Source organism: Dasypus novemcinctus, chromosome 11 (assembly GCF_030445035.2).
Source record: "Dasypus novemcinctus isolate mDasNov1 chromosome 11, mDasNov1.1.hap2, whole genome shotgun sequence".
Lineage (NCBI taxonomy): Eukaryota > Metazoa > Chordata > Mammalia > Cingulata > Dasypodidae > Dasypus > Dasypus novemcinctus.
The window spans coordinates 110815351-110841202 of NC_080683.1; the positions used below are offsets into that span (position 1 = coordinate 110815351).

A 25852-nucleotide genomic window follows, 5' to 3' on the forward strand; every position below is an offset into this window, starting at 1 on the left:
CCTCCCCCCCCCCAGCAACACTCACTCCCATCATCATGACACATCCATTGCATTTGGTAAGTACATCTCTGGGTATCTCTGCACCTCATGGTCATTGGTCCACATCATGGCCCACACTCTCCCCCATTCCATCCAGTGAGCCCTGGGAGGATTTACAATGTCCGGTGATTGCCCCTGAAGCACCATCCAGGGCAACTCCAAGTCCCAAAGGCGCCTCCACATCTCATCTCTTCCTGCCATTCCCCATACCCATCAGCCACCATGTCCACTTTTCCCACTCCATTGCCACCTTTTCTGTGAGGTCCTTGGATTGGTTGCACCTCTATGTCAAGAGGAGGCTCAGATTCCACATGGTTACTGGATGCAAACCTCCTGCTTTCAGTTGTAGTCACTCTAGGCTCCATGGTGTGGTGGTTGCCCTTCTTCAACTCCATCTTAGCTGAGTGAGGTGAGTCCAATAATTCAGATTGTAGGAGCTGGAATCTGTTGAGGCTCAGGGCCTGGCTATTATATTGTCAGTAAAAAGATTCAATCCCCTAAATATATCTTAAACCCCAATACCAACTACAATTTCAGTAAAGTAGCATGATAGTCTTATGAAAAGAGATCCCCTCTGGGTCCAGTTTCATCACGCAGAAACACCAGCTCTATAGAAGGGCCATCTGACATGGCAGTGAACCCTATCTGCCATGACCGTAGAACCCGTGGGTCCCTTTAGCCCTCAAAGGAACCAATACCTGGGGATTGTATCTACTTTATCTGTCTCTTAGACTCTGCTCAGTTGTGCATAAGGGAAATCCTTCTGACAGCCTCCAGACTCTTTTTTTTAGAGACTCATAGCCATATAAATTCATTTCTCCTTTCTATTTCCCCCTTACATTAGATCAAACAGCATTTTAAAGTCATATTATTCTATGTAGACAGAGATATTCTACTGATCCGCATCGAACCTTCAATTCAAGGTCATTTTCCAGTTGCATTATCAGTTGTTAGTTGATAGTGATCCCTCGGTGCCAGGGAGGCTCATCCCCCATTCAATTCTAAGTTGGGGTCTCTAAAGACATGTGATGTCAAAAAAATACAATTTACAAAAATGATAAGGTGGGGGAGTGGGGAGTGGGTTATATGGGAACCTCTTATGTTTTTGTTTATGTTTTTTAATGTAACATTCCTTGTGATCTATTAACTTTAATAAAAAGAATAACACAGAAAAAAATAAAAATATTATGGAATCAGAGGCAGTAGGAGGTATATGGAACTTTTCCCCATATTAACCTACTTGTCCCCCAGTCAAGGAAATAGTATTACCTTTCCCACTGCAGAGCTTTATAATGAGGATTAGCAATTTTAATGTCAGCCTAGTTAAGAGGTTCTCCAATTTTCATCTTCCTATAAAAATAAATTCCCAATACTTGGGAATTTTAAGAATAAAACAGAATCCAAGGCCTTTCCACTCTTACCTCCCCCTTACTCACAAATCCTAATACACTAGGTTGTGGTACAGGAGTGGGACAGGAGGTCAGGGAGGGTATGGATTATGTTCCAAGAATCTGTCTTTTTAAACTAGTACACCAGGCAACTTGGAGGCAGGTAGTCCTCATATCCCATTTTGAGATGCACTGGTAGAATCCTTCATTCAGTGAGCTTTTACTGAGTTCCTAGGGAGAACGTTAGGCATTGTGGCAGAATCAATCAGAGGACAAACAAAAATCAATTCATTCAGTGTATGAAAATGTGAATACAAAACAATAACAGAATAAAACATCTCCCATCTGTGTGGTGCTGGTCAGTTCTCAAAGCATGTTCATATCCATTGCTTCCTCTCTGTTTCTACTGTGAGAGTGGCAGGATGATGGTGGGTATTTCCATTTGGAAAAAAAAAAGAGAACTTAAGTAATTTCCCCAAGTTTATATTGCTACTAGATGATAGTCATGGATATATCCAGGATTTTCACCGCTTGGGAGGGGAGGAGATATAATAATAGATACTCCAACTCCCTAAAAGGCAAGGGTATAAAGTTGTGCTCACAAAGATGTTCATTGCTATGGTTTTCACAGGGAAAAATTGGAAGCATCAAAAAAAAATGTTTGTCAATAGGGAACTGGTTTTTATTTAAAAAACAAAAAAAAACGCAAAATCATGTAGGATTTGTGTGGTGGAAGAATCTGCAATCTTTTTTTATTAACATAGAAAAATGTTTGTGATGCATTGCAAAATTGACCAAAATACAAGTAAAATTGTTATTCACTCGTCAAAGGGGAATATAAATTAAAGAAAATAAAAAGGTGGGGAATATGTTTAGCCAGGGGATTTTGCTTGGGGAATGGTGAGTCTTTGTCTTGAAGGGCATACATTGGATGGGATGAGGATATTTTTTTGAAAAATAATCAAAGATTTTTTTCCAAACTCACAACTACAGAGCATCTTAAAGGTGATATTTTATTAATATATCTTGTATGCTTTTTCAGCATTGATATCACTCAACTTTTAGCCAATCATGTGTGTCTTTCCTAGTCAGGTGTTGGAAGCAATGAGATGCCAAGACAAGATCCCTGCCCTGAAAAAACTGACAGTCTCACTGCTTATTTTTCAAGGTGCAATAAATTCTGTTCAAAGTAAAACAAACAGATGTATTCCTCAAGTAATAGACCATCATTTGCAAAGATCTAGGATGAAGAGGCAAGTGTCTTTAGTGACTGATTTATTATTTTTAACAAAAAGAAATGCTTTTTATGCCTGTTAGTTTTGAGATTTTATTAATGAAGATAGGAACTTAAAGACACACTTAATTTCTGTCAGAGTAGTTTGTAACATTTGTAGGCATTGACTCCTTTAAAAATCTGATTGAAGCAAATCCTGTCCCTTGAAAAATGTACAAACGCATGAAATATGGTAGGCAACCTGGGAACCTCAAGGACCTCCAAAACTGATCCATGTATACCAGTTAATAAACACTATGCTAGAAGTTTGTTCTTTTCAAAAGCAAATCTAGCAATATTCATTCAGCAAGTATTTGTAGAGCACCTGTACTATATTATGCAAAAGCACTATATAAGATGGGGACCAGAAATCTGTGTTTTATTAAGCCATCCAGGTAACTCTGACACATGCTCTACTGGCCTAAACCAATAATTTTCAACCTTGACAAGAGAGGAGAAATACTTGAAGAGCTTTTAAAAATTTCATACCTAGGCTCTGTACGCAGAGGTTCTGATTTATTTGAATTGGTGTAGGGGCCTAATCACTGGTTTGTTTGTTTTTTTTTCGGAAAAGGTAGACTTTTAATAACTGCTTTTATCACCAGGTTAAGTCATACAGTTACAAAGTAGTTAGAAATTTCTGAAAGGGTATTATTGTTAATAAAAGAAAAAAGCTCATTCATTACATAAATATCTAGTACTTCATTGGGACACTACTTTTCAAAAGACCCTGGCCAAATAACTCCCAAACAGAACCCTGGAGCCAAGGTTGTTTCCAGCGCACTCTGCTAATTAGGCCTGTTTGCAGCCTGGGAGGCCTCTAAGAACAGGGCGATGGTGAGTCGTTGGGACCACTGGCCAGCTCAGGCCCACCAGCCAAACAGGCAGACCAAGGAAGTGGGTTTCCTCCTGGGATACTCTATTTGAATTATTACTCAATTAGTCAACATGATAGATCTTCAGAAGAGAAATTAATTAACATTAATCACTGGTTTTTTAAAAAGCTCTCTAGGAAATTCTCACATGCAGTTATAGGTGTGACCCATTGGTTTTAACACTGGAAATATGCTCTCTGGCTCCTAATAACATTCACAGCCTTAAAGGAAGAAAATCCATAACCACATACATGTGTTTTGGGCTCCCAGTGCACATGGTGGGTATAGACCAGGAGCTTTAAAGGTGGCCAGGATGAGGAGGCAGTTCCTGTTCAATCATGCAGGCACTTTGGCCACAACGTTCCCTTCCCCTGCAACCAATTAACTGTTCAGGACGAGGATCCTCAGACCCTGCTTTCTAGGTGATGAATATTGATGAATATTAATTTTTCTTTTAGAGTCCTTTTCTAATGAAGAAGATAAGATAGCATTTCTGACTGGTCTGCATGAAACTGGTGAATAGGGAATCCATTCTTGGGGTGGAGGCTTTTAACTTCCAATTGCTGTCTTTAATAACAAATAGATCAATTTTTGTTACTGATCAGCCACTCAGCTAACATTTTCTGTAAGATACGTCTATTTCACAACTCATGGGGAAATTTTTGCTTTGAAGAATTTCTAAGTTTTCAATTCATCTGAGCAGCAATTTTTGCAAGTCACTGCTCTCTGAAAGGTCTGTATGGGATTCCCAAAGTTAGATAAAAGATGCTGCCTCACCAAGTAGAGTAATTCTCATTAAATGACTCACTAGTATCTGTTACTTTAAAAATAATGATAATAACCACCATTTTGTTGAGAACTTATAGCTGGGCACTGTATTGGACATATTACATACATTATTAGTCAATATATTCTTCTCAAGAACCACTGAAAGTTGTTAATATAGCCCCCATTTTTTAGATGATTGTCCAAGGTTACATATCTAGAATTCAAATCCATATCTTTCTGATTCCAGAATCTATGGACTTTTCACCATATTATGTTATTATTCATCCTATTATGACATGAAGAATGCAAATATTCATATCCTGCTTCCATGAATTGCCATAGGGGAGAGATTCATACCAAATACCTCTTGCAAATGAATATTTAAAGTGCTTGAGATGATAGTGTCAGAATGCTCATCATCGCCCTGTTTTTAGTTTCTATGAAAGCTGCCTCTTTTAAGGTAAAATGCTCTCTATTAATATTGGATCTATTTTCACAGTTATATGACAACCTGTGTAATGGGTTAACTCATTCATGCTATCATCTATTACTGTATTCAAATAATATAAGAGTAATACTAATCTAAGAACTCTCTTCTTGCTTTGGAAAGTATTTTAGCTTCTTAGGCTGCTCAAAGCAAATACCATGAAATGTGTTGGCTTAAACAATAGGAATTTATTAGCTTACAGTTTTGAGGCTGGGAAAATGTCCAAATCAGGGCATCATCAAGGTGAAGTGTTCTTCCAAAAGACTGGCTGCTGATGATCCTTGACTCCTCTGCCATATGGCAAGGCACATGACAGCTGTCTACCAGTCTCTCCCTTCTCTTCCCGTTTTTTAAATTTTTTATTCCACTTTCTTGCTTTCATGGTTTTCTCACTTTCTGAATTTCATTCTCTTATAAAAGACTCCTGTAATAGGATTTAGACCCATCCTGGTTGAGGTGGGACACACAACTGGAATAATTTCATAAAAAGTTCCTGCTTACAATGGGTTTACACCCACTGGAATGGATTAGATTTAAAAACATGCCTTTCTGGGATACAGCTTCAAACCAGCACAGTAAGTTAAAGAAAAGCTAACCATATTTTTAAAGCAAGGAACAATTTATTTAGGGCCTGATTAATGTGATATGTCTTTATGTTCATGAGAATAAGGAAATATTTGCCAAATCTTCACTTTGCTCTGAGTTATGGGTTGAATCATGCCCCCACGCAGACATGTTCAAGTCCTATTCCCCAGGCCTGTGGATGTGAACTCATTTGTAAATAGAATCTTTAAAGATCCCGTTAAGCTGAGGCTAAACTGAATCAGGGTGGGGCCTTAATCCAATATGACTGAAGTCTATAAAAGCAGCAGATATTTGGATACAGCTGGAAGAATGAGACAGAAAGAGACAGATCTCCATGTGTTAGAGCCAAAGATTGAATTATGGATCATTGGCAAGCCACCACCAGAACACAATGAAGTTCAGAGAAAGCATGGTCCACCTTGATTTTGAACCTCTAGTCTCCAAAGCAGTGAGACAATAAATTGCTGTTTTTTAAGCCAGCCAGTCATTGTATTTGTTATAGAAGCCCTGGAAAACTAAGACAGTTTTTGGTAACCAGAAAGAATGGTGCTGCTATTACAAATACCTGAAAATATGGAAGTGGCTTTGGAATTTGGTAATGAGTAGAGGCAGGAAGAATTTTGAGACACTTGATATGAAAAGCTTAAATTGCCTTGAAGAGACTATAGGTAGAGATATGGGCATTAAAGATGATTCTGGTGAGGGCACAGAAAGAAGTGAGGGGAGCAGTAAAGAAAATTTCTATTACCTTAGATTATATATCATAAACATCATGTCAGTGGAAATACGGATGTTAAATTTGCTCCTGGTGAGGCCCTAGGAGAAAACGATGAATGTGTTATTAGAACCTGGAGAAAAGGTGATCCTTGTTATAAAGAGAGAACTTGGCTGACTTATTTCCTAGAGTTGGATTGGAAGTAAAATTTGTAAATGATGAACTTATATATTTCGCTAAGGAGATTTCCAAATAAAGCATAGAATGTGGTAGCTGATTTATCCTTACTGCTTATAGTAAAAATGCAAGAGCAAATAAATAAGTTGAACTGTTAAGCAAAAGGAAAGCAGCATTTGATGATTTTGAAAATTCTCAGCCTATCTAGATTGCATGCTCGGAGACTGATGCCTTAAGTGGCACTCATAGGGCCCTCCCCAAGTTCCTGAGGAGTCAGAAACTGCATAAGGGGATGGCAAAACAATCATTCGCTAAAGAGATTTGGCTTATGACTCATGCATCCAATCAGCCATTACAGAGGAAGTCAGGAATTATCCAGGAAGAATCTGTTGAAGATCCTTTTGCCTGATGACTTGGAATTCTTTGAATTACATGGAAGATTGATAAGGTTTTTGCGTATTTTGTATAAGCAGAAACACTGCCAGCCTGAACTGAAATGGACAGAGAAGGTATGAAATGAAAGAATTATCCCAACGGTTGTACCATGGATGCAAAGCTCTAAGCTAAAAGGACTTCTTTGGGCCAATAGAGAAAGGTCCCTACTCAAGTGTTTGGAAAAGGTAAGCTTGCCCCAGTATTTGGAAAGGGTGGGTTCACCCCATCCTTTGGAAAGGGAAGGACCCCCAGCATTCTAGGAAAACATCACCACGACCCTGGTGTTTGGAGAAGGTGGAGCTGCCACTTGAGCAGTTCCAGAAAACAAAGTATCAAGCCACAGATTATTCTAGACCTTGAAAACTCATGGAATTTGCTTTGCTGGATTTTGGACCTCCTTGGCACCTGTGACCCTGTTTTCCTTCCAGTTTCTCCCTCCTAGAATGGGAATATATATCCCATGCCTATATCACCATTATATTTTGGAACAGATAACTTGCTTTCTAGGTTGTATAGGTTCACAGACAGAAAGGAATTTTTCCTATGGATGGGCCATACACAAAAGTGATTTAGCTGCTGCTTCTCTTAGATGCCTAAAAGATGCCTTTTCAAACTCCTAATGAAGTTGGACATTCTTTGGGGTCACATGTGATACATGTACAATTATTCAGTTCTGCATTCTATCGACAGACCTGCCTTTTATTATACTGTAGATTTTATTCATCAATGTTAACTTATTTTCTTTATTATTTAGCTGTGTAGTTTATCATGACTAAACACTGCTTTCTCCTTTTAAAACATTTTTAAAAATTTTATTTAAAAAACATTTCAACTCTATCATGTTGGATTATAGAGATGCATTTCATCATAAGAAGAAGAAGAAAAAAAGAAAATAATAAAATTACCAGTAAAGGGGAACGTTTCAGGCTAACACGATCAACTAATTTTGGTTCACACTGTGTATTTTCTCCCTACCTCCATGTTCTCTAAATGCTAAATTTATTCCTTGTGTTAAGAAAGAGATTATGCTATGTTTGTGAGAAATGCTTTCTACGTCCACCAATAAAGGTCGATTTGTTATACCCAGGTACCTTTTCAGAAAATAGGAATTTTTTAATCCATACAATAGTTACCCAGTTTGGAACCTAAGTTCTTGGTATAGGTAAAAAGAAAGCTCCCTGAATTCAACAATTATACCAAATGCCATTCATTTTCAAATTGTTTGCAGTGTTCTAGAAAATCAGATGTTGAAATAACTTTTAAAGCCTATCATAGTTAAAAAAAATTTTTTTAAGTTAACTTTATTTTAACTTCAAAAATTAAAATAACAGACAAAAGGTAGCTTAGTGAAATATGGAAGTATTACTTTAAAAAATTCTGTCCAGGTACATTCATCTCATTTAATCCTAAAAACAAACTCAATTGTTTTTCCAGTGTTCAGAGAGATACATAAATAAGTACAGCTTGTTTAAATGACAAGTCCAAAAAATAAAAAAGAATATGGGATTTAATTTTATAATATAAGAATATGGTTCAACGTATTTTCTTAATTTTCTTCATTAACAAGGAGACTTTGGTCATGTCGTCTATCACAGTATTTTTAATCATAGTGAAGAGTGGAACAATCCAAATAGACATCATTCAAATTTATTATGGTACTATCATTTGGAAGAATATTGGTATCTTTAGAAGCATTTTTCCATGAAATTTTAATAATACGGGAAATGTTCACAAAATAATTCTAAGAGAAAAATCAGGATATAAAATGGTATATGCAGTATTATACCAATGAATAAAACATATAAATACATTACATAGAAACTAGTACAGCAGAATAGTAGCAGTATTTATACAGGGAAGGTAAGTTTGTGGGTAATATTCTCTTCTTTTTATTCTTTTCAATATTTTTAATATTTTACAATGGGAAAATATTCTTCTTTCAATCAGAATAAATAAATAATTTGGTCTATCATTTGGAAGAAAAAGTCAATTAGAGAAACCTTACAAATCACCTAATAATAATTAAGGGTTGACTAATTGGAATGATGAATGTCCCCAGTCATTCTCAATTATAGGTATTCATGTTTGGTTATAATACTTCTGTGAAAGTATATCTGTTTTATAGAAAAACATAAGTTCTTACCACCTCCCTTAGGAGGCTTGTCTTTATAAGATATTGGTTTATATGTTCATATATAAATTGTCAGTGAAGATAGATAGATAGATAGATAGACAGACAGACAGACATTGTCTTTCATGCTGGAAAAACACCAGAAGGTTCCTAGTACAAAAGGATGTTCTCAATAAATACTTATTTAATGAATACGTAGGAGATGAGTCCTTAGGCTATAATGAGTAGCCCTGCTTCCCAATGCCTTTTTGGTAACAATTTTCAAACTCAGAAGTACCGTTTTCACAAGCAAGACCTCAGTAGGAAGAAGAGAAAGCAGTGATAAGAAATGGACATACTTAAATCCAAGAAGAGTAGTGACAAGTTCGACCTACTTCAGAAACCACTTATCCTTAAGAAAAGTTGTATTTTTATACTCTTGGAGCCTATGTAGGGCTTTTCTACTGATATTCAAAAGCAATTCAGGTCTCATTTTCAACAGAGACAACTAAATCAACAAATGGGTATCTCAAGAAAAAAGGTATATCAAAACATATACATTTTCTATTTAATTGCATATTTATTTTTCCTAAGCCTTGAGATTAGAAAGGATTTGAGGGTGCTTTCAGGAAATACATAAAATATAATAATCAGAAAGCAAAATTAAATTGAAGTACTTTGTGGCTTCATGCACCTCCCCAACTCTAACCAAATCAATCCCTCCTAAAACTCATGTTCCACTCTAGTAAGTAAACTGCAAAGGATTATTGTAGGTGTTTATATATTTTATTGAAAACTTAATCAGTGAAAACACACATACAACCCTGATAAAGACTCAAGAAATACTGCCCAATGTAAGTGGATATAGGTGGAACACAAATATGAATTTGAGCTTCCTGGACACCAAAGCCCAAAAAAGTCAGTTACACATTATTCATTATCCAAGAGAAGAAAACGTAGTTTCTCAGGCCAAGCAAAGATTTTACAGCACTTAGTTCTGAAAGAAAGTATTCAATAGACTTCATGTAAGTAACGCTTAAACATACAGTACACAATGACCTCAATATTATCCCTATAGCAAATACAGATAAAGATTTCATCTCGCTGAGTCCTTCAAAAAAGTTCGATTTCCTGATGCTAAAAAGTAATCCAGAGATCATTGTGCAATGAATCAAAACAATATTGCGACAAATATCATTTTCTTATATTTTGACTTGAACCCTGAATAAAAATCAGAATGATGGCTTGCCTCACTTTTGATCATTTATCTACCAGCAGATGCACATATGAAGTGCTACTGTTTGAAGGAGGTTCCAGCCAAATAATTTAAAATCAACCAGATAGTAGAGTTGATTTTCTATAATAAAGTTAAGGACTAAACAAACCAGTCTTCATTAGCCATTCCACCTTTTCTGACAAAGGTACCTGCACACAAAGTTAGGGTTTTGTTCGATCAATACTCTTGGAACTACCTTTGGACCAAACTGCTTTTTAAATGCATATGGAATTCTTTAAGTTTTCAACCTGTAACGTTTGGTGTTTGTGTGGGGTAAACCTGTAACCATATGGGGCCAAATTATCCAATGAAATAATAATATGTAAACTAAAAATAATACTGTTTATAAACTTAGCTTCATCAGTTACAATCAGGGTTTGCAAGTTAGCCAGCCTCTCTGAGCAACTTTCCACTTTGAAAAGTGGGACTACAATCAAAGGTCAAAGATCAAATGACATAAGTAACTTGAAAGTGCGCTGTATACTCTAACACTAGGCAAACGCCAGAGATGTTACTATCACACTTGAAAAAATTTTTATAAATGGCTAGATTTTTTTCAGACTGAAGGTTCTGAATAGAACCCTAATGATTTCCCCCTAAAATTCTTTACCAATTCAGTGAACAAGTATTTATTTGAGCACTTACCAAATGCTCTTGGAGGAGCAAAAGGAATGAAAACACAGCCCTTTAATTCAAGATGGATAAGGATGCAATGTCTAGAATGTGTTACTAAGGGATGCAATGACTGTTCCTGACAGTAACTGCTCTACATGAGCTATTAGAGTCAAGAGCATCATGAGCTGATTGGAAAGGCTTCTTGAAGCAGTAAGTCCCCATAGAGCATTCCTTCTCTTCTCCATCAAGCCTTCTGTGATCGTACCGTACAGTTGCTGTTAACAAGTCCTTAACAACTGCTCAAATGTTCAAAAATGAATGTTTTTTAATTGACAAAGGATTGAGAACTGTATTACAGTTTCCATGATATGAAGTTTTATTGCCTGAGCACAGACTTAAAAGATAATAAGGTTTCAAATCCTCAAAACGTCTTGAGTCACTTCTGCATCACACAGTCAAGGAAATAATTTCCCTGCTGTAGACCAGGAACAAGGATATATGACCATTATGTGTCATTTCAGATCAAGTTGCTAATTTAACTGTAAGGGATTGGAAACTTGTCCACTTCTTTTCAATTTAGGACTCGAGAGAGAGAAAGTTTACTTATGAAATCTAGATAGATAAGAAATATGACCAAAATTGAGTTCTTATATTCAGATAGAAGATGAGATTGACCATTTAGCGTCGACCTGTAATAAGTTCAAACCACATGGTAGTTGAAACAAGCCAATCTGATCAGAAAATCCCTTCTCTTAAATCCAAAATGATAGCCAGAGATGATTGTATGAGTTTTATTTTTATCTTTTAGACTCAAATCTCATAAATATTTTAAAATTAATAATTCAAATAATTGTCTGCTTTGCAGTTCACTGTATCAAATTTTGCAAAAGTATAATTGCCTTTGGTTCCTGATTCATCATTCTCTGTCATGGGCCCTCTCCCACCTGGCTGGAAAAGCCTCAGTGATTTGCAGTGTCCATCCATGACCCCTAAACTGAGTTGGGCCTTGGCTCTACGACCTTGCCCGGGGCCAGGTTGTAGTGGGCATGGAGTCTCACAAGGCTTCTGGTCCATGCAGGTGCCAATGAGGTGTCCACACACCAGTTGGAAAGTTCTTGTAGGTCCACTGGTCATCAGTTGCTGTGACTGGGGGCAGAAACCTTTCTGATTTCTTCCCATTTATTTGACGAGAAGCATGGCAAAGATCTTATCTCCTCTATTCCAGGCACCAGGGTCCTTTCTGTTCAAAGATCTCCATGTCTCAGCGTAATGTCTAGTTTTTTTCCTGGAAAAAATCCTTTCCTTTCATGCTTTTGGCCAAAACATTTTGTCTAGACCCAAATCCTCATTCCTTGTACCTACTCCTATAATACTCTCTTCCCTCCAGAAGGAGGGAATGAAATGAAATGAAAAGAAATGAAAGCCAGGAAGTTTTGTGTGCCGTGCCCTCTGCCCAGCCATCTCCCTCTGCTGAGGTAAGGGGCACAGAGCTTGTGTGCATGTATGCATGCATACAAATATTTCCTAGCTCTGTCTGCTGAAAGAGCCTAGGAACAAGGATTCCCCAAACCAATGGGCACAGCTGCCACACAGACCTTGGTGTCCAGATACCTGTCTCCAATAAAGGAACCAGGGATCCTTATACAAATGGCAACTTCCATGGCTGGAGCAGGGAAAATACAAGATGAAAGTGCAAGATTTCCTCCAGAAATGCCTCAGTGTATACTTAGATGTTTGTTCCCAGAACAAGATATTTTATTTCATAAAGAAAACTATTCTCTTAAGTTAATACACTGCTGTTTTCCTTTAACAACTACAATTGATTGATATTCGGCACCAGTTAATATACAGATACTCTAAACTCTTCAGCAAAAAAATAAAATTTGGCTTTTAATTTCAGTTTAATTTTCTAAACTGGGGCTAAAATTAAACTGGAGCTCAGAGGTCAGCCATCACTTCATAAAGCAAATCAAAAGAAAGAAACTGAAAAAGAGAACATAAACTTGGATTGACTCTCTGGGTTTGGGGAGGGAGTATGATTAATACTCTGCAGATTCTTTGTCAGTTTCTCAGAATGTATGGTTTGCTACACACCAGGTTTAGTTTCTGGAAGATTCTGGAAACCCTTTTAATCTTTTAAGTGCCAAAGGCTGACTGTCAGGGAGTGGCTCATATGGGAATCCCCTATATTTTCTATGTAACTTTATGTAATCTAAAATTTCTTTAAAAATAAAGTTTAAAAAAATAAAAAATTTAAAAATGGCTGCTTCATTTACAAGAATGAAATCTTGCAGGCAAAGAAGAGGCAAGTGGAAGTGGGAATACCTTCAGGGGGGTCCAGGAAATGTAGATTCCATTCCTAGTCTAGCCTCCATTAGCTGTGTGACTTGGAAAAGCTATTTACCTCAAGGGTCAGCTTTCTCATATACTTACAATCCTATATTCAAGGCCATATTTACCTTAGAATGAATCTAGAGCTCAATAACGGCCAAACCCGGTATTTCTCTGCCTCTGACTCTCACCACTATTTCTGGACAATTAGGTTGAGGTATACCAGAGATGACTCATACATGCTCATGAACCTAATGATTTTAATTATTCTGTGATTTATACGTGCTTCTGTCTCTCCTACTTTTAAAGATTTATTTTTTATTTCTCTCCCCTTCTTCCCCTCCCCCCCTCCATTCACTGTGTATTCTTCTGTGACCACTTCTTTCCTTGTCAGTGGCACCGGGAATCTGTGTCTCTTTTTGTTGCATCATCTTGTTGTGTCAGCTCTCCGTGTGTGCGGCGCCATTCCTGGGCAAGCTGCACTTTCTTTTGCGCTGGGCGGCTCTCCTTACGGGGTACACTCCTTGCACGTGGGGCTCCCCTACGCGGGGGACAACCCTGCATGGCAGGGCACTCCTTGCGCACATCAGCACTGTGCATGGGCCAGCTCCACACGGGTCAGGGAGGTCCGGGGTTTGAACCGCGGACCTCCCATGTGGTAGGTGGATGCCCTATCCATTGGGCCAAGTCTGCTTGGGCCAGCTCCACACGGGTCAGGGAGGTCCGGGGTTTGAACCGCGGACCTCCCATGTGGTAGGTGGATGCCCTATCCATTGGGCCAAGTCTGCTTTCCTGTCTCCCCTAATTTTAGACTCTCTGTAAGGATATATAAAGTCGTGGCCTCTGAAATGAGCCTGAACACCAAGTTCAGGGCCCTTTTGAGCACTGGGTGATATCTCCAGAGAGTTCAGGGCACCAAAGTGGGTGGGAACCTTTGCCCTCTTTGGGCTACTCTCTGTCTCCTGGTCACAGAGCAGTGAAGCCTTGAGCCCCCTTTGTTCACAGGAGATCAGTAACAATGTGCTTCGCCATTCCGTTTCCTATAACTTTCACACTTCTCAGAGCATGGCATAGATAAAGTCTGAATAGATAAAGAGAGCAGAAGGGAAAGTAAGAGGGAGAGGCTATAAAAATATAGTAAGAAGGCAATATGAGCCAAACACTGAATAAACCTTATATTTGTGGCTGCCCATTCCACTGAAGCTTCTGGTATACCTTCAGAGCATTAGGGGAGTTCCTATCCAGACATATGGTTACATAATTTGCCTAAGGATCAGTTCAGTTTTTAACATTTCTATAAACTCATAGTGTTCTAAGAGCAGACCCATTCTCACTGTTTAAGGAGACCAGGTGATAGAAAATAAAATGGTTCCCTGAAATCACTCCATTCGAGACTTAGTCCCTTGGATTTTTTTTCTTTTCTGTTCTATAAAAGTGCTCCAAATCCTGAGCTTCACCTGAAAGGAGTCTCAGCCACCTGTGGGCTGATGGAAAATCACTGAAGAAATGGGTCACAGTTTGGAACCTCAGTAAGAGAAAGAGACAGAAGGTGAGAGGCTTGTCATTTTTTAGTTCCTCTTATCTTTCAATTTATCTATTCATCCTCTCTGATTATAATTGCAAGTAACCTTAATTGAGGACTTCCTATTTTTCAGATTTCACTCTATTGGCTGTAGATCAAGGTCATATAAGATGTGGTCTCAGTCCAAGGAAAATGCTAGATAGGAAAGAAAAAATGAGCTTGGTTAAGAGACCTCTATTACTAGTAGAGGGCTTTAAAAACTCAATATATGCCCTCTAAAATAAATTAAAACCCTGAGCTGGAGAAAGTGGAGTTCTGATCTTTCTTATATGATTTGACATAGACAAGATGTCCCAGTCCTATTCCTTTAGAAATCCTGAGATGACAGATTTGGAAATTTGAAAAGATGGTTTATGTTTACAACAAATGGAAAGCAATGACTACTGGAAGTCAGCATGAGTTCATCAAGAACAGGCTCTGTCAGGGTAGCCTTTAACAGGAATATCAGACTGGTAGGTGACAAAAGGGAGAAAAGTGGCTAAAGTTTTTTGAGACATCTGACAGGTTTCCTTATGATGTCCACATGGATGTGATGGAGCAGTTGAGCTTGAAATTGTGTGAACAGCTACATCTTCAGGTTGATTATTAATCACTGGAACTATGTCAGTCTTGGTTGAGGTTCCCAATGGAATGCCAAGGAGCTCTTACATAAGTGTTGCCCTGTTCATCATTTTATCAGTGACCTGGAAAAATAGAGCATTACCAAATTTGTGTGTGTTGGGCCAGATGACTCTGGTTATACCTAGACTCTGGCTATGCCTGCCCTTGCTTCACTTAAGGAGGGCACAGGCAAACCTGAAGATGGTTTAAAGAGAGCGACTAGGATGGTGACCTGAAGGAGAATGGAAATCATGTAACACAATAAACTGGCAAGGTATTTGGACGTAGTCAGCCTAAACAATAGATTACCCAAGAAAGACATGACAGTCAAGAGACAAGTATGTTTTATTTATATCCAAGGCTTGAGACCAATGGATTAAATGTCAGGAAGGCAATCTCGGCTTGATTTAGGAAGAATTTTCAGGATGTTAGAGTTTTTCAAAGAAAGAAAAATGCTGGCAAAGAAATTTGAAAGATAGTATATTTCCACAGATTATTCTATAAATTCAATAAAAAATATCTTATATTTGTGTATTTAGGGATAGCCAAATACATTTTTAAAAGGAAAAGCAATGTTACTCTTGTCCAAACTAAGGAAAGTAAGTCCATTGACAGACAAGTAAGTCAATGGATGAAGAAAGTGTTCAGCAGCAGTCCCATGTATGGAGGGGAACTTAGTATATGATTAATGTAGCACCGCACATTGATGGTAAAATGGACAGACCCCTCAATGGATGTTGCTGAGGAAACTGATAGACTATATAAGGAAAATAAAGTTGGGAAACTTACTTCTACAATATACAAAGCTGATCCAGAAATGGATCAAAGATCTAAATGTGAAAGACAAACTCTAAAGCAAATAGAACAAATGTAGAATTACATATTTGCGAATTGGGTGTGAGGAAGGATTTAAACAAAACCTCCAAATCATATATATGCACAGTGCAGAAGGGGAAAATTATTAAATTGTCTATTTTAAAATTAAGGATTCTGGATGGTAGCAAATAAAAAGTCATCAGACCAACGGCAGATTCAGAAAGACATTTGCCATGTTCATACCAGAAGAGGTTAATAGCTAGGATATTTAAGGAATTCCTGCAAATCCACAAGTAAATGATAGGATGCCAATTAGGAAAATGGGCCTATTCAAATGGACCTGTGAGATCTTGGTTTACTCATTCATTCATTCAATAAATATTTATTAGCTGCCCAAGATATATTAGGCACAGTTCTGGGAACTACATACAGCTGCACAGTTCTCTGCCCTTATGGAATTTACCTTCCCCACAATGCTCTCCTACTGATAGGAAAAAGATTGGAAAAAAAATTATTTAATTATAATGACAAAATTTTATAGTTGCATGGATCTTTAGGGTACATGTCTTATAAAACCATAACTTGTGCCTAACAATAAACAACTTCCCAAGGGCACATAAACAGTGTGATTAGACTACAAAGCACAGAGGTTAGGTGGATCCAGAATGTCTAAGACTGAGTCACAGTTCTACTAAACCTGTATATTACCTTGAGGAATCTCTGAGCATCAGAACCTTTATCTATAAAAACAGCTCTAATAATGGGACTGCTTTAGTTTTCTATACTGCTGGAATGCAATATACCAGAAATGGGTTGGCTTTTCTAATGGGGATTTATTAGCTTGCAACAGAATAAAGGCTATGAGGCTATAAAAAAGTCCAAATCAAGGAATCAGCACGTGATGCTTTCTTCCCAAAGACCAGCTGCTGGCGATCCTTTATGCCTTTGTTATATGGCAAGGCACATGGTAGCATCTGCTGGTCTCTCCCTTCTCTTTCAAGTTATGTTGCTTTCAGCGTCTGACTTCCATGGCCTTTTCTCCATATTTACCCCATTTAAAAAGGACTCCAATAAGAGGATTAAGACCTACCCTGAGCCATACCTTAACTGAAGTAACTGAATCAAAAGGCCCTATTTATAGTAGGTTTATACCCACAAGAATGGACTAACTTTAAAAACATAATTTTCTGGGGTCCTTTCAGCTTCAGGCCATCACAGGGACTTATGACAATTGTTAAAAGAATTAAATAAATTAATAAATATAAAACAAAAGAGCACATGGCACATGGTAAAACTCAATGTTAGCTAATTTTGTTTGCATCCCTTGATTATTTTAAAGATGATTATTTCCCTGCATGCCTTGTTTCAAAATTGTTATAGTAATACCTGTGGGTTAATTAGGCAATTAATTTTTTCTTCACATAGTGATCAGAGAAGAAAGTCCTGTTCTCTCCCTGAGACGGTATCCTAGTAGTGAAATCTCTCTCATGGTTTAACCATTTATTCTGGTGTATGAAACCTTAACTCAGGTTCTAGGGTGGGAGTTGCTGAGACCAGCTCACCTGTCCCAAGCCTTATTTTACACAAAAGGACTCAGAGGGCTTGAGAAGGTCAATGCCCCGCCCCAAGGTTGCTCAGCTTGAAACACAGCACTCCCTATGAAACCACACCTAACTGTCAATTGTCTGAGGAAAGATTGTCACCCAGCCGGCTTTTAAAAAAGGGTGTGGACTGGCAGCGTGTATTAGGGTCATTGAATTAGAGGCTTAGGTTAGAGGAATCATGTATGAGCAACTTGTGTGGTTTCCTGGTGACTACTGTCCTCGTCTGGTTCAGTGGGTGGAACCAGCCTCACTCATTAGAATAAGGTAAACAATCCAACCTAATTATAAATAGAAAGAATGTGTGCCCTCCCTCACTGAAGGTTGCAGAAGATAAGGACTGAGGCCTCCACTGCAGAGAGGGGACGTGTCAGAGCATGAGCTCCAGGTCCAAATCCATAGGGGTCATTGGAGCACCTTTCTCCAAGGGACAGGTGAGTACAGAGCCAGGCTTGTAACTGGAATTTATGTGGCAAGTGTGGACCTAAAAATTTTTAAGGGGCTCTTGTCTGGGTACTTTGGTACCCTGATACAATCCTGCTCTAAAATACATACATTTTAAAGTCCTCTTACCGTATTGCAACATTGTACAGTTATGGTTACAAATGCAGGTTACAAATTGCAAAACCAATTTTATTTAAATCTTCTAAATTTTTCATTATTATTTTTGAAGAGAAAGCATTTTTTTTTTACTTGAAATGTACTGTTTCCATATTGTAGCTACTCATTCAGGCCAAGTTGCTCTTGTGCTCTTTTTTGATATTACTGTGTATATTAGAGGGAGAGGGAATTTCAAGAAAACTCATGTGTTTAGTTATGTAATTTGTGTTGAGAAAAATTTCATAGATTGGAGGCAACTTTCAGACTTCTTTTACTTCAGCTAACCAAAATATTATTGCTTTATGCACCTTTGTGAGTGATTCCTTTTGTTTTACGGCTCTATAAACTCATAGTTAATGAATTAGGCAGAATGCTATTTTATGTACTTCTCTTTGAGAGGGGAAATGAAGAAAGAAAGAAAATCCTTCTGCAAGTTGGCAACAATTGAAAAGACTAGGGGATTTTTGAAATTTCTAGACTGCCTTAGAGCCAAACAGTTGTGATTCAAAACCTGCCAGCAATATTTAAATATAGTCTTTTTTTCCTGCTTGGGTACACTCACTCTGACTAAAAGTAGTGAGATGACAGAAAACCACAGACTTTGACGTAGGTCTGTGTCTTAGGAGGAAAAACAACAACAACACAAAAACAAATAAGACAAAATGTGAATTGAAATTCCCAAAGTTTATGGATTTAGTTTTGGTTTTTGCTTTTTTTTTTTTGAATGAAGCCTTTCTCCAGGCCTCTCAGGATTCTTTTTGCCTATCTGTTCAGTGTTTTACCCTCTCCCCCTGCCCCCACCTCTAAGTTTTGCACTCTTGCTTTGCCTCTGGTTTTTTATTACAATGTAACTTGGGAGAGGTCAGAGGTAAGAGACCCAAAGTATATTTGGACTGTCAGTAAATACTGCTTCACTCCTTTTGGAAATACTGCAAAGGTCTTTCCCAGAGCACAGGGACAGTTTGCTGGCACAGAAGTGTTTCTTTTAATGAGGGAGTTAACGCTGAAATCCACAGCATGCTTGTCTGTTTCTGGAGCAGTTTAGAACAAAGACAGAATTGAAATCATTGATAACAAAGAGGGAAAGAAAAGAGGGGAACTAGAAGGAAGGAAGAGAGGAAGGGAAGGAGGGAGGAGGGGCCACAGGGCAGGCTAGGGCCTCTGGGCCTCAGCTCAAGGCCTGAAGTAGAGAATCACAGCCAGGGAAAGACAGCCTGCTGCAGTTTCCCTTCTCAGACACACTCTCTTTCTTTATCTCTCTTTCTCCTCTGCAACTCTCTTCCCATTAAAACATGGCTACTAGAATGAAGCTAATTGCCTGGGATAGGATGGAAAGAGATTTTTCTGCACAAGGCCACAGATTAGGAAGATAATGGGGAACACGTAAGCATTTGTTCCTACCTAAATGGAAATTACAGTTTGACAAGCAGGCAAAGGGAGAGGTGCAGGGACGGGGGGCACTGGAAACACAAGGTTGGTGTGGGAGGGTGCCCAAGAAAGGGCTCTGTCCCTTGCAGCACCCCCTCGCCAGGCATTGGGGGAAAGGCGAGGGGTGGTAAACACTGAGATAGGCCTTATCCCCCTCACCAGGCATTGGGGGGAAGGCGAGGGCTGGTAAACACTGAGATAGGCCTTATTTCTGTTTTATAGTTGTGATAACTAAAGCACAAAGAGGCTGAGTAATTTGTTCAAGGTCACACAACCTGTGAGAGCTAGGGCTGTTTGATTGCAAAGCCTGTGCCCCTACCTATGCTGCTGATGCCTCTTCTGAGGGTTTGAGTTCCCAGTGAACCTTACCTTGTGGCCAGGAAGGCAGAGTTAGGGCCTGGTCCCTGCCCCACCCCTGTCCCCACCACCACCACCAATGGGGAAAGTCAGTCAAACTGACAAAGCCAAAGCAGTTGCCAAAGTGGGCAGACAAACCAAGCAATGACAGAAGATCAACCGTGAGAAAAAGTTTAAACCAAATGAAAAAGAATCCTATCACTATGGGAAATTTAATGTAATGACTGTATTAGAGCAAGTACAGTATCAACAAAGGAGTTGACAAGACTTGTGCTTTAAAGTTTGAAAGGGAGAGGGGTCAAAAAGTCAAGGGAATTCATCAAATTGACAGTTTTTGAACACCTACTGAGGGGCAGGCCTACACTACAAAAAAAACAGTGCCCTACATGTAAAGAACTTTGGAATGAAACCTAAAAATGAGAATAAAACAGAAACAAATACACAGAAAAACAAAAGAAAAACCAAAGGCAGAACGTGAGCCAAGGAGTACCCTACTGGGGTTTAAAGAAAGAGCTGTTCTATTTACATGGGGTGGGAAACTCCAGGGGAAAAGAGATTGGAGAGCATGTGGCATCCTTGCTGCCTGAGTCAGAAAACAAGATGGAGACCTCTCCTGGCATCTGAGGCAAGCCATGTGGTGATTTGAATTAGGAAGATGTGCTTGGTTTGGTACCACAGCCTCAGCCCTAGGGAGAGACACTGGTTTGGTACCACAGCCTCAGCCCTAGGGAGAGACACATGTTCAGTATATCTCATGCGCTAACTTTGCACTAAAAGCCTTGTTGAAAATTTCAGTCAGAAAGTCATGAGGGCACTGTGCCTTCCGACCTGCAGTCAGCCAGGGGGCTAGAGAAGGCTTACTGCAAGGAGAAAGAGCATCAGCTTCCCTGACATAAAAACAGCATGGGTAGCTAGTTTGTGTCAACTTCCCTGACATAAAAACAGCATGGGTAGCTAGTTTGTGTCAACTGCCCTGAAGCAGTTCAAAATTTGAAACAACTGGGTTGGTCTTTGTGGGTTTCAGCTCCCAGGTGATTATTTTCCCTCCTGGCGGCTTTCTGTTCAAGTGCCTTTTTCTTGCTGTGATGATCTGCACGCAGGCCTCTCTTACTCACACTCTTTCCTTCCTCATTCCTTCGTTTAAGCTGTTTCCCTGGTTTGTGAAGTTTCTCCATAGTTCCATCCTGTTTGGCTGGTGAACACCCACTCACATTGTAAGACTCAGCTTAAATGCCACCTCATCCATGTAACCCTCCCTCCCTCAGAGTGAGAAGCATCCTGTTTTTTGTTGCCATGGCATCTGGAATCTACTGACACAAATCTCAGTGCACTGTAATTGGGTTTCCAGGTCCAAATCTCCGTTAGCTTGTAAGTCACTCAAAGACAAAAGGAAGCCCTCTCTTTTTCATTTTTGTATCTCCACATACCAAAGTGATGTGCACAAAATGTGGGCCCAGTATATTGATAACATGGGGAAGACGGGAGGAAGAAAGCAGGTTTGAAATCCAAAGGATGGGAGCCTAAGCGCCAGTACTTATTTGTTGTGTGCTTGTAGGAAAAGACAATAACTTTTCTGACTATTTTCTCATACCTAATCTAGGAGGAATTCAATCCATCTTGCTGTGAGGATTACATGAGATAGTGTAAAATGCCTGGCCCTGATCGTTCCTTTCCAGCTGCTTAAATAATGGAAAGGGTTCCTAGGTGGACGGCGGATGGTCATGACAATATCTGAATTATTTACTTTTCTAATTGTTTAGCCACGAGGAGGGGTGGAAGAAGGCCCTACAGTTTTGAGAAAAGCTGGTCTGCTTGAGAAACTTAAAGAACAAGGTAATTTTTAAGTCAAAAGATGATCAGCCTCATTTCGTCTCCCCTCTGAAGGAAGGAGCAGGCTCTTGGAAAATGGGGTGGTCCCAGGGCAGAGTGACATTTGTACCACAGAATTGCAGCCTTGGCTGTAATCACGGCAACACATCCTCTAAAAGAAGCAGGGAGAATGCTCAGTACACATTGTTGGTGAATATTCCTTCAGATGAGAACAAATATCTTCACTCAGATATTTTGTCTTTTAAGCCATAAGAGAATCTGTGGTGGGGGAGCTGGAATGGGGGTGGGGGTGTCAGGGCAATTGGAAATGAAAGTCAAGGGGCAGCAGGAAGTACAAAGCTAGCACAAGGATACTTATTTGTGAAAGGAAATGTAACAGTAATAACAATGTGGCCAAGCGTTTGCATAGTGTATGTAAGTGTGTAGACACATGCGTGCACCGACATGTGCAAATGCAAATATATATACTTAATGTGTAGGCTTGAGTACATTTTATCTTTATATATAAAACCCTGATGAAATGTTGGCGAGAATGTGGAACCCCCATAGATTGCTCATGGGAATGCAGAATGATGCAGCCACTTTGGAAAACAGTTATCGCAGTTGCTTAAATAGTTAAACATATATTTACCTCTTGACCCAGAGATTCTGCTCCCAGGTGTTTATCCAAGGGAAGTGAAAACACATGTCCACGCCCATATGAATGTTTGTAGCATTATTTATTGTAGCGCCCCCACCCCCCCAAAAAAGAGGAAACAACATGATGCCCACCAACTGGTGCATGGATCAATAGAATATGGTACAGCTATGCAGTGGAGAACAGCGCTAAGCATATGTTCTTATTTTATTCTCACAGCAAAACTCTGAGGTAGGTCCAATGGATAGGGTTGCTGCTTCCACAGGTGACAGAGAGGATTAAAAACAAAAACTGTTACTACAGTATCAGAAAGTTTAAAAAATACTGGTGTATTTTCTTCTGGACGAAATGTGACAATTTTCTTTTCCTAACTATTTATTTATGACAGAAAAATAACAAGCTGATTGTGAAAAAAAAAAAGAGTTAGAAAACACATCAGCAGAGAGAGAGATCCCCCCCCACAAGGTCCCAACCAGAGGGCACAGAGCAGCGCTGGTGAAATGGTGGCGGGGAGGAGAAGTACCATCCCAGCTACTTGACGCTGACTGTCCTTCCGGGACTTCTTCACTTACACTTTTGAAAATGTACCTATGCTGTAAATTTGTAATCAGCCTACACCGACTATTTGATAATCTGCTTTCTCCATCCGGTGCCCCTTAAGTTTTTGATTTTCATTCTAGAGTGTGATGTGAAGGATTATGGGGACCTGACCTTTGCTGAGGTCCCCAACGATAGCCCCTTTCGAATAGTGAAGAACCCGAGGTCTGTGGGGAAAGCGAACGAGCAGCTGGCTGGCCTGGTAGCGGAGGTCAAGAAGAACGGGAGGACCAGCCTGGTGCTTGGCGGAGACCACAGGTCTGGTTTGCTAATGACGTCTCTGGGAATCTAGAACAAATGACAGAAAGGAAGGGTAGCCTGGGCATGGGGAGGCAGGGAGTACAGCAGGGACACAGTACTCCACAGCCTCCTCTTCCGTTCATACTCGTGGCAAAGGCTGTGACCGGATACCAATTTTTAGACATTTTTCCTCTTAATTTTATCAGTTACTGCTTCCTTATGGAAACATACAATGACCTCTATTTGGAGTCTTCGATATCTTGATTTTTATCTATTACAGCTGAAAATTCATGAAACCTGAATGCATTTCAGTGAACTATATAGCACAGCCTAACATTTCTCAGTAAATACGCATTCAGGAAATTTGTAGTCAGCTTGATATATTTGTTTACTGATAATACAAACAATTCCGTTAGGTCAGCAATGTAAAAGTGGGTGTTTTCCACTATAAAATTTAGAAACATACATGTATATAAAAGTTTTTAAAAAATAGTGGTAATTGTGCTTCTCTCCTAACTACTGTAAGCACTTTGATATATACCCTTCCTGGAATATTTTTTTCCCCTGGTACATGACTGTGTTTAGAGCAATTATGTGTGCATATGTGTATGTTATATCCTCTGTTTTAATCTGCAGTACAAATTGCCTAATATAACTTCATTTTATGTATAAGCTTCACAAGCATCATTTTTCATTCTTACATAATTTTTCATCAAGACATGGACTGATATGCAGGTATTTACAAAATTTCAACACTGTAAATACTGTGGCAAGGATAACTTTTAAGATCATGAGTCTTCTTAGACTCCCAGGACTGTCATAGTCCTGGGATGTTTTACCAGAAGAGGACTGACTGATCAAAAAGTATAAATGTTCCTCTGACTCTTAATGAAGAGTCAACTACTTGAGCCCCTCAGTTTTCTCTTCTTGAGCCAACCCATTTCCAGGGTTTCATAACAAAACTGCAATTGGGGAACCAGGGGCTCATTTTCTAAGGGGAAAGATTTGCAAATGGAAAAATTAAAGAGTTGCAAATGAAACCTGAAGGGGAAACAAACTTCAGAACGATCACTATCTGAACACCAAGGACTCGTGGCTTCCCCTTTGAGCTCCTAAAGTTCGTGGCTGTCTGAATGATACTTAAATGTTCACAAGTGGGAAAGTCCAGCTACCACTGTATAGCAAATCCCACTCTTTCCATTTTGGTGTAAGATATTACTTAGCTCTTTCATTCAACAAAATCTCTGGAGCTTGAGGCCTTTGGGTTGGATTCGGGGTTTTGGAGCTGGGTAAGCGCAGCTCATGGAACATGTGAGCAGAGTAGGAAGTGAAAGAGGATCGGAGAAAGTTGACAGTGAGTGAGCACCAGGACATGCTGGCTGAAGTGGACATAAGGACCTCTGAGTGATGCTACCCGACTGGAAAAGAGTTGGACTTTTAAAAAAATCAGAGGACTTTGTCATAATTCACTTGGGAGAATTAAGTATTAACCAGGGGAAATAAGAGTGCCAAAATGAATGAGATTTACCACTGAGAATTGAAGAGCCTTTCATGCTAAGGAATTTCTGGTGCAGCAAGTGTTTTTACACCCATTTATGTCTTTGGATACATTATAATTTGCCATTTTATTAGAAGGTGGATTTTAAAAAAAATGATCACAAATTTTTAAATAATGTTAGCAGTGCAAATAAAACTTGCTAGTAAGTACTAAGTGTGGGCTATACTTTCTGCTTTTAAAATTGTTTAGCTGGCATTTCCATTTTCAAACCTATCCCAATATCAGCCACTTTGACTTAGAGGGAAACAAAGCAAGTGCATTGAAAGAGTTAATGTATTACCTGCTGTGTGTAGAGATTGCAAACCTGATGGTCGCACGAACTTTTCTTCCTTTGAAGTATGGCGATTGGCAGCATCTCTGGCCATGCCAAGGTCCATCCTGACCTCTGCGTCATTTGGGTGGATGCTCACACTGATATCAACACTCCACAGACAACCACGAGCGGGAACTTGCATGGACAGCCAGTGTCTTTCCTCCTGAAGGAACTAAAGGGAAAGGTAAAAGGCTGGTTGGTTTTCTGTGACGAAAGAATCATCTTCAGCGGAAGTTCAGGAAGTAGAAGGGAAGAACCCCTGTGCCAACTTCTTCTTGGCATAACCTCAAATCATGTTCCCTTTAGCCAATAGGCAAAGAAGTGGCTAACGAAGGTGGTGAGGCTTTCTGCCTCCACTGTACTTGATAGTTTGCAAACTGACTTTGTATGTCGCTTCCGCTTTGAGTTACCCTCTTTAGTGTGGAGGGGGGTGAAGAAAAGAGGAATCCTTTATAAGGAGAGACTCAGAGGTTAAGCAACTCACCTGAGATCCTATGCAAGTGTCTAGCAAGGTAAGGCCCAGGACTAGCTCCTAACTCTGACCTCTTTCCACCAGACACCATGCAGTCTCTCTTTCATGCAAAGTGTCCCCTCCACATCCAAGGGCCTTTCCAAAAAT

At 39.3% G+C, this 25852-nt stretch overlaps 1 protein-coding gene across 1 annotated transcript in view; it reads left to right on the forward strand.

Moving 5' to 3' along the window:
- Positions 1-25852, forward strand: part of ARG1 (arginase 1) — a 41533-nt gene that overhangs the window by 12289 nt on the left and 3392 nt on the right. The window contains exons 2-5 of the mRNA XM_004450139.4: positions 14510-18107; positions 21819-21891; positions 23206-23380; positions 25258-25417. Of these exons, the coding sequence (XP_004450196.1) occupies positions 18051-18107; positions 21819-21891; positions 23206-23380; positions 25258-25417 (465 nt within the window). The 5' untranslated portion in view covers positions 14510-18050. The remainder of the gene's footprint in view (positions 1-14509; positions 18108-21818; positions 21892-23205; positions 23381-25257; positions 25418-25852) is intronic.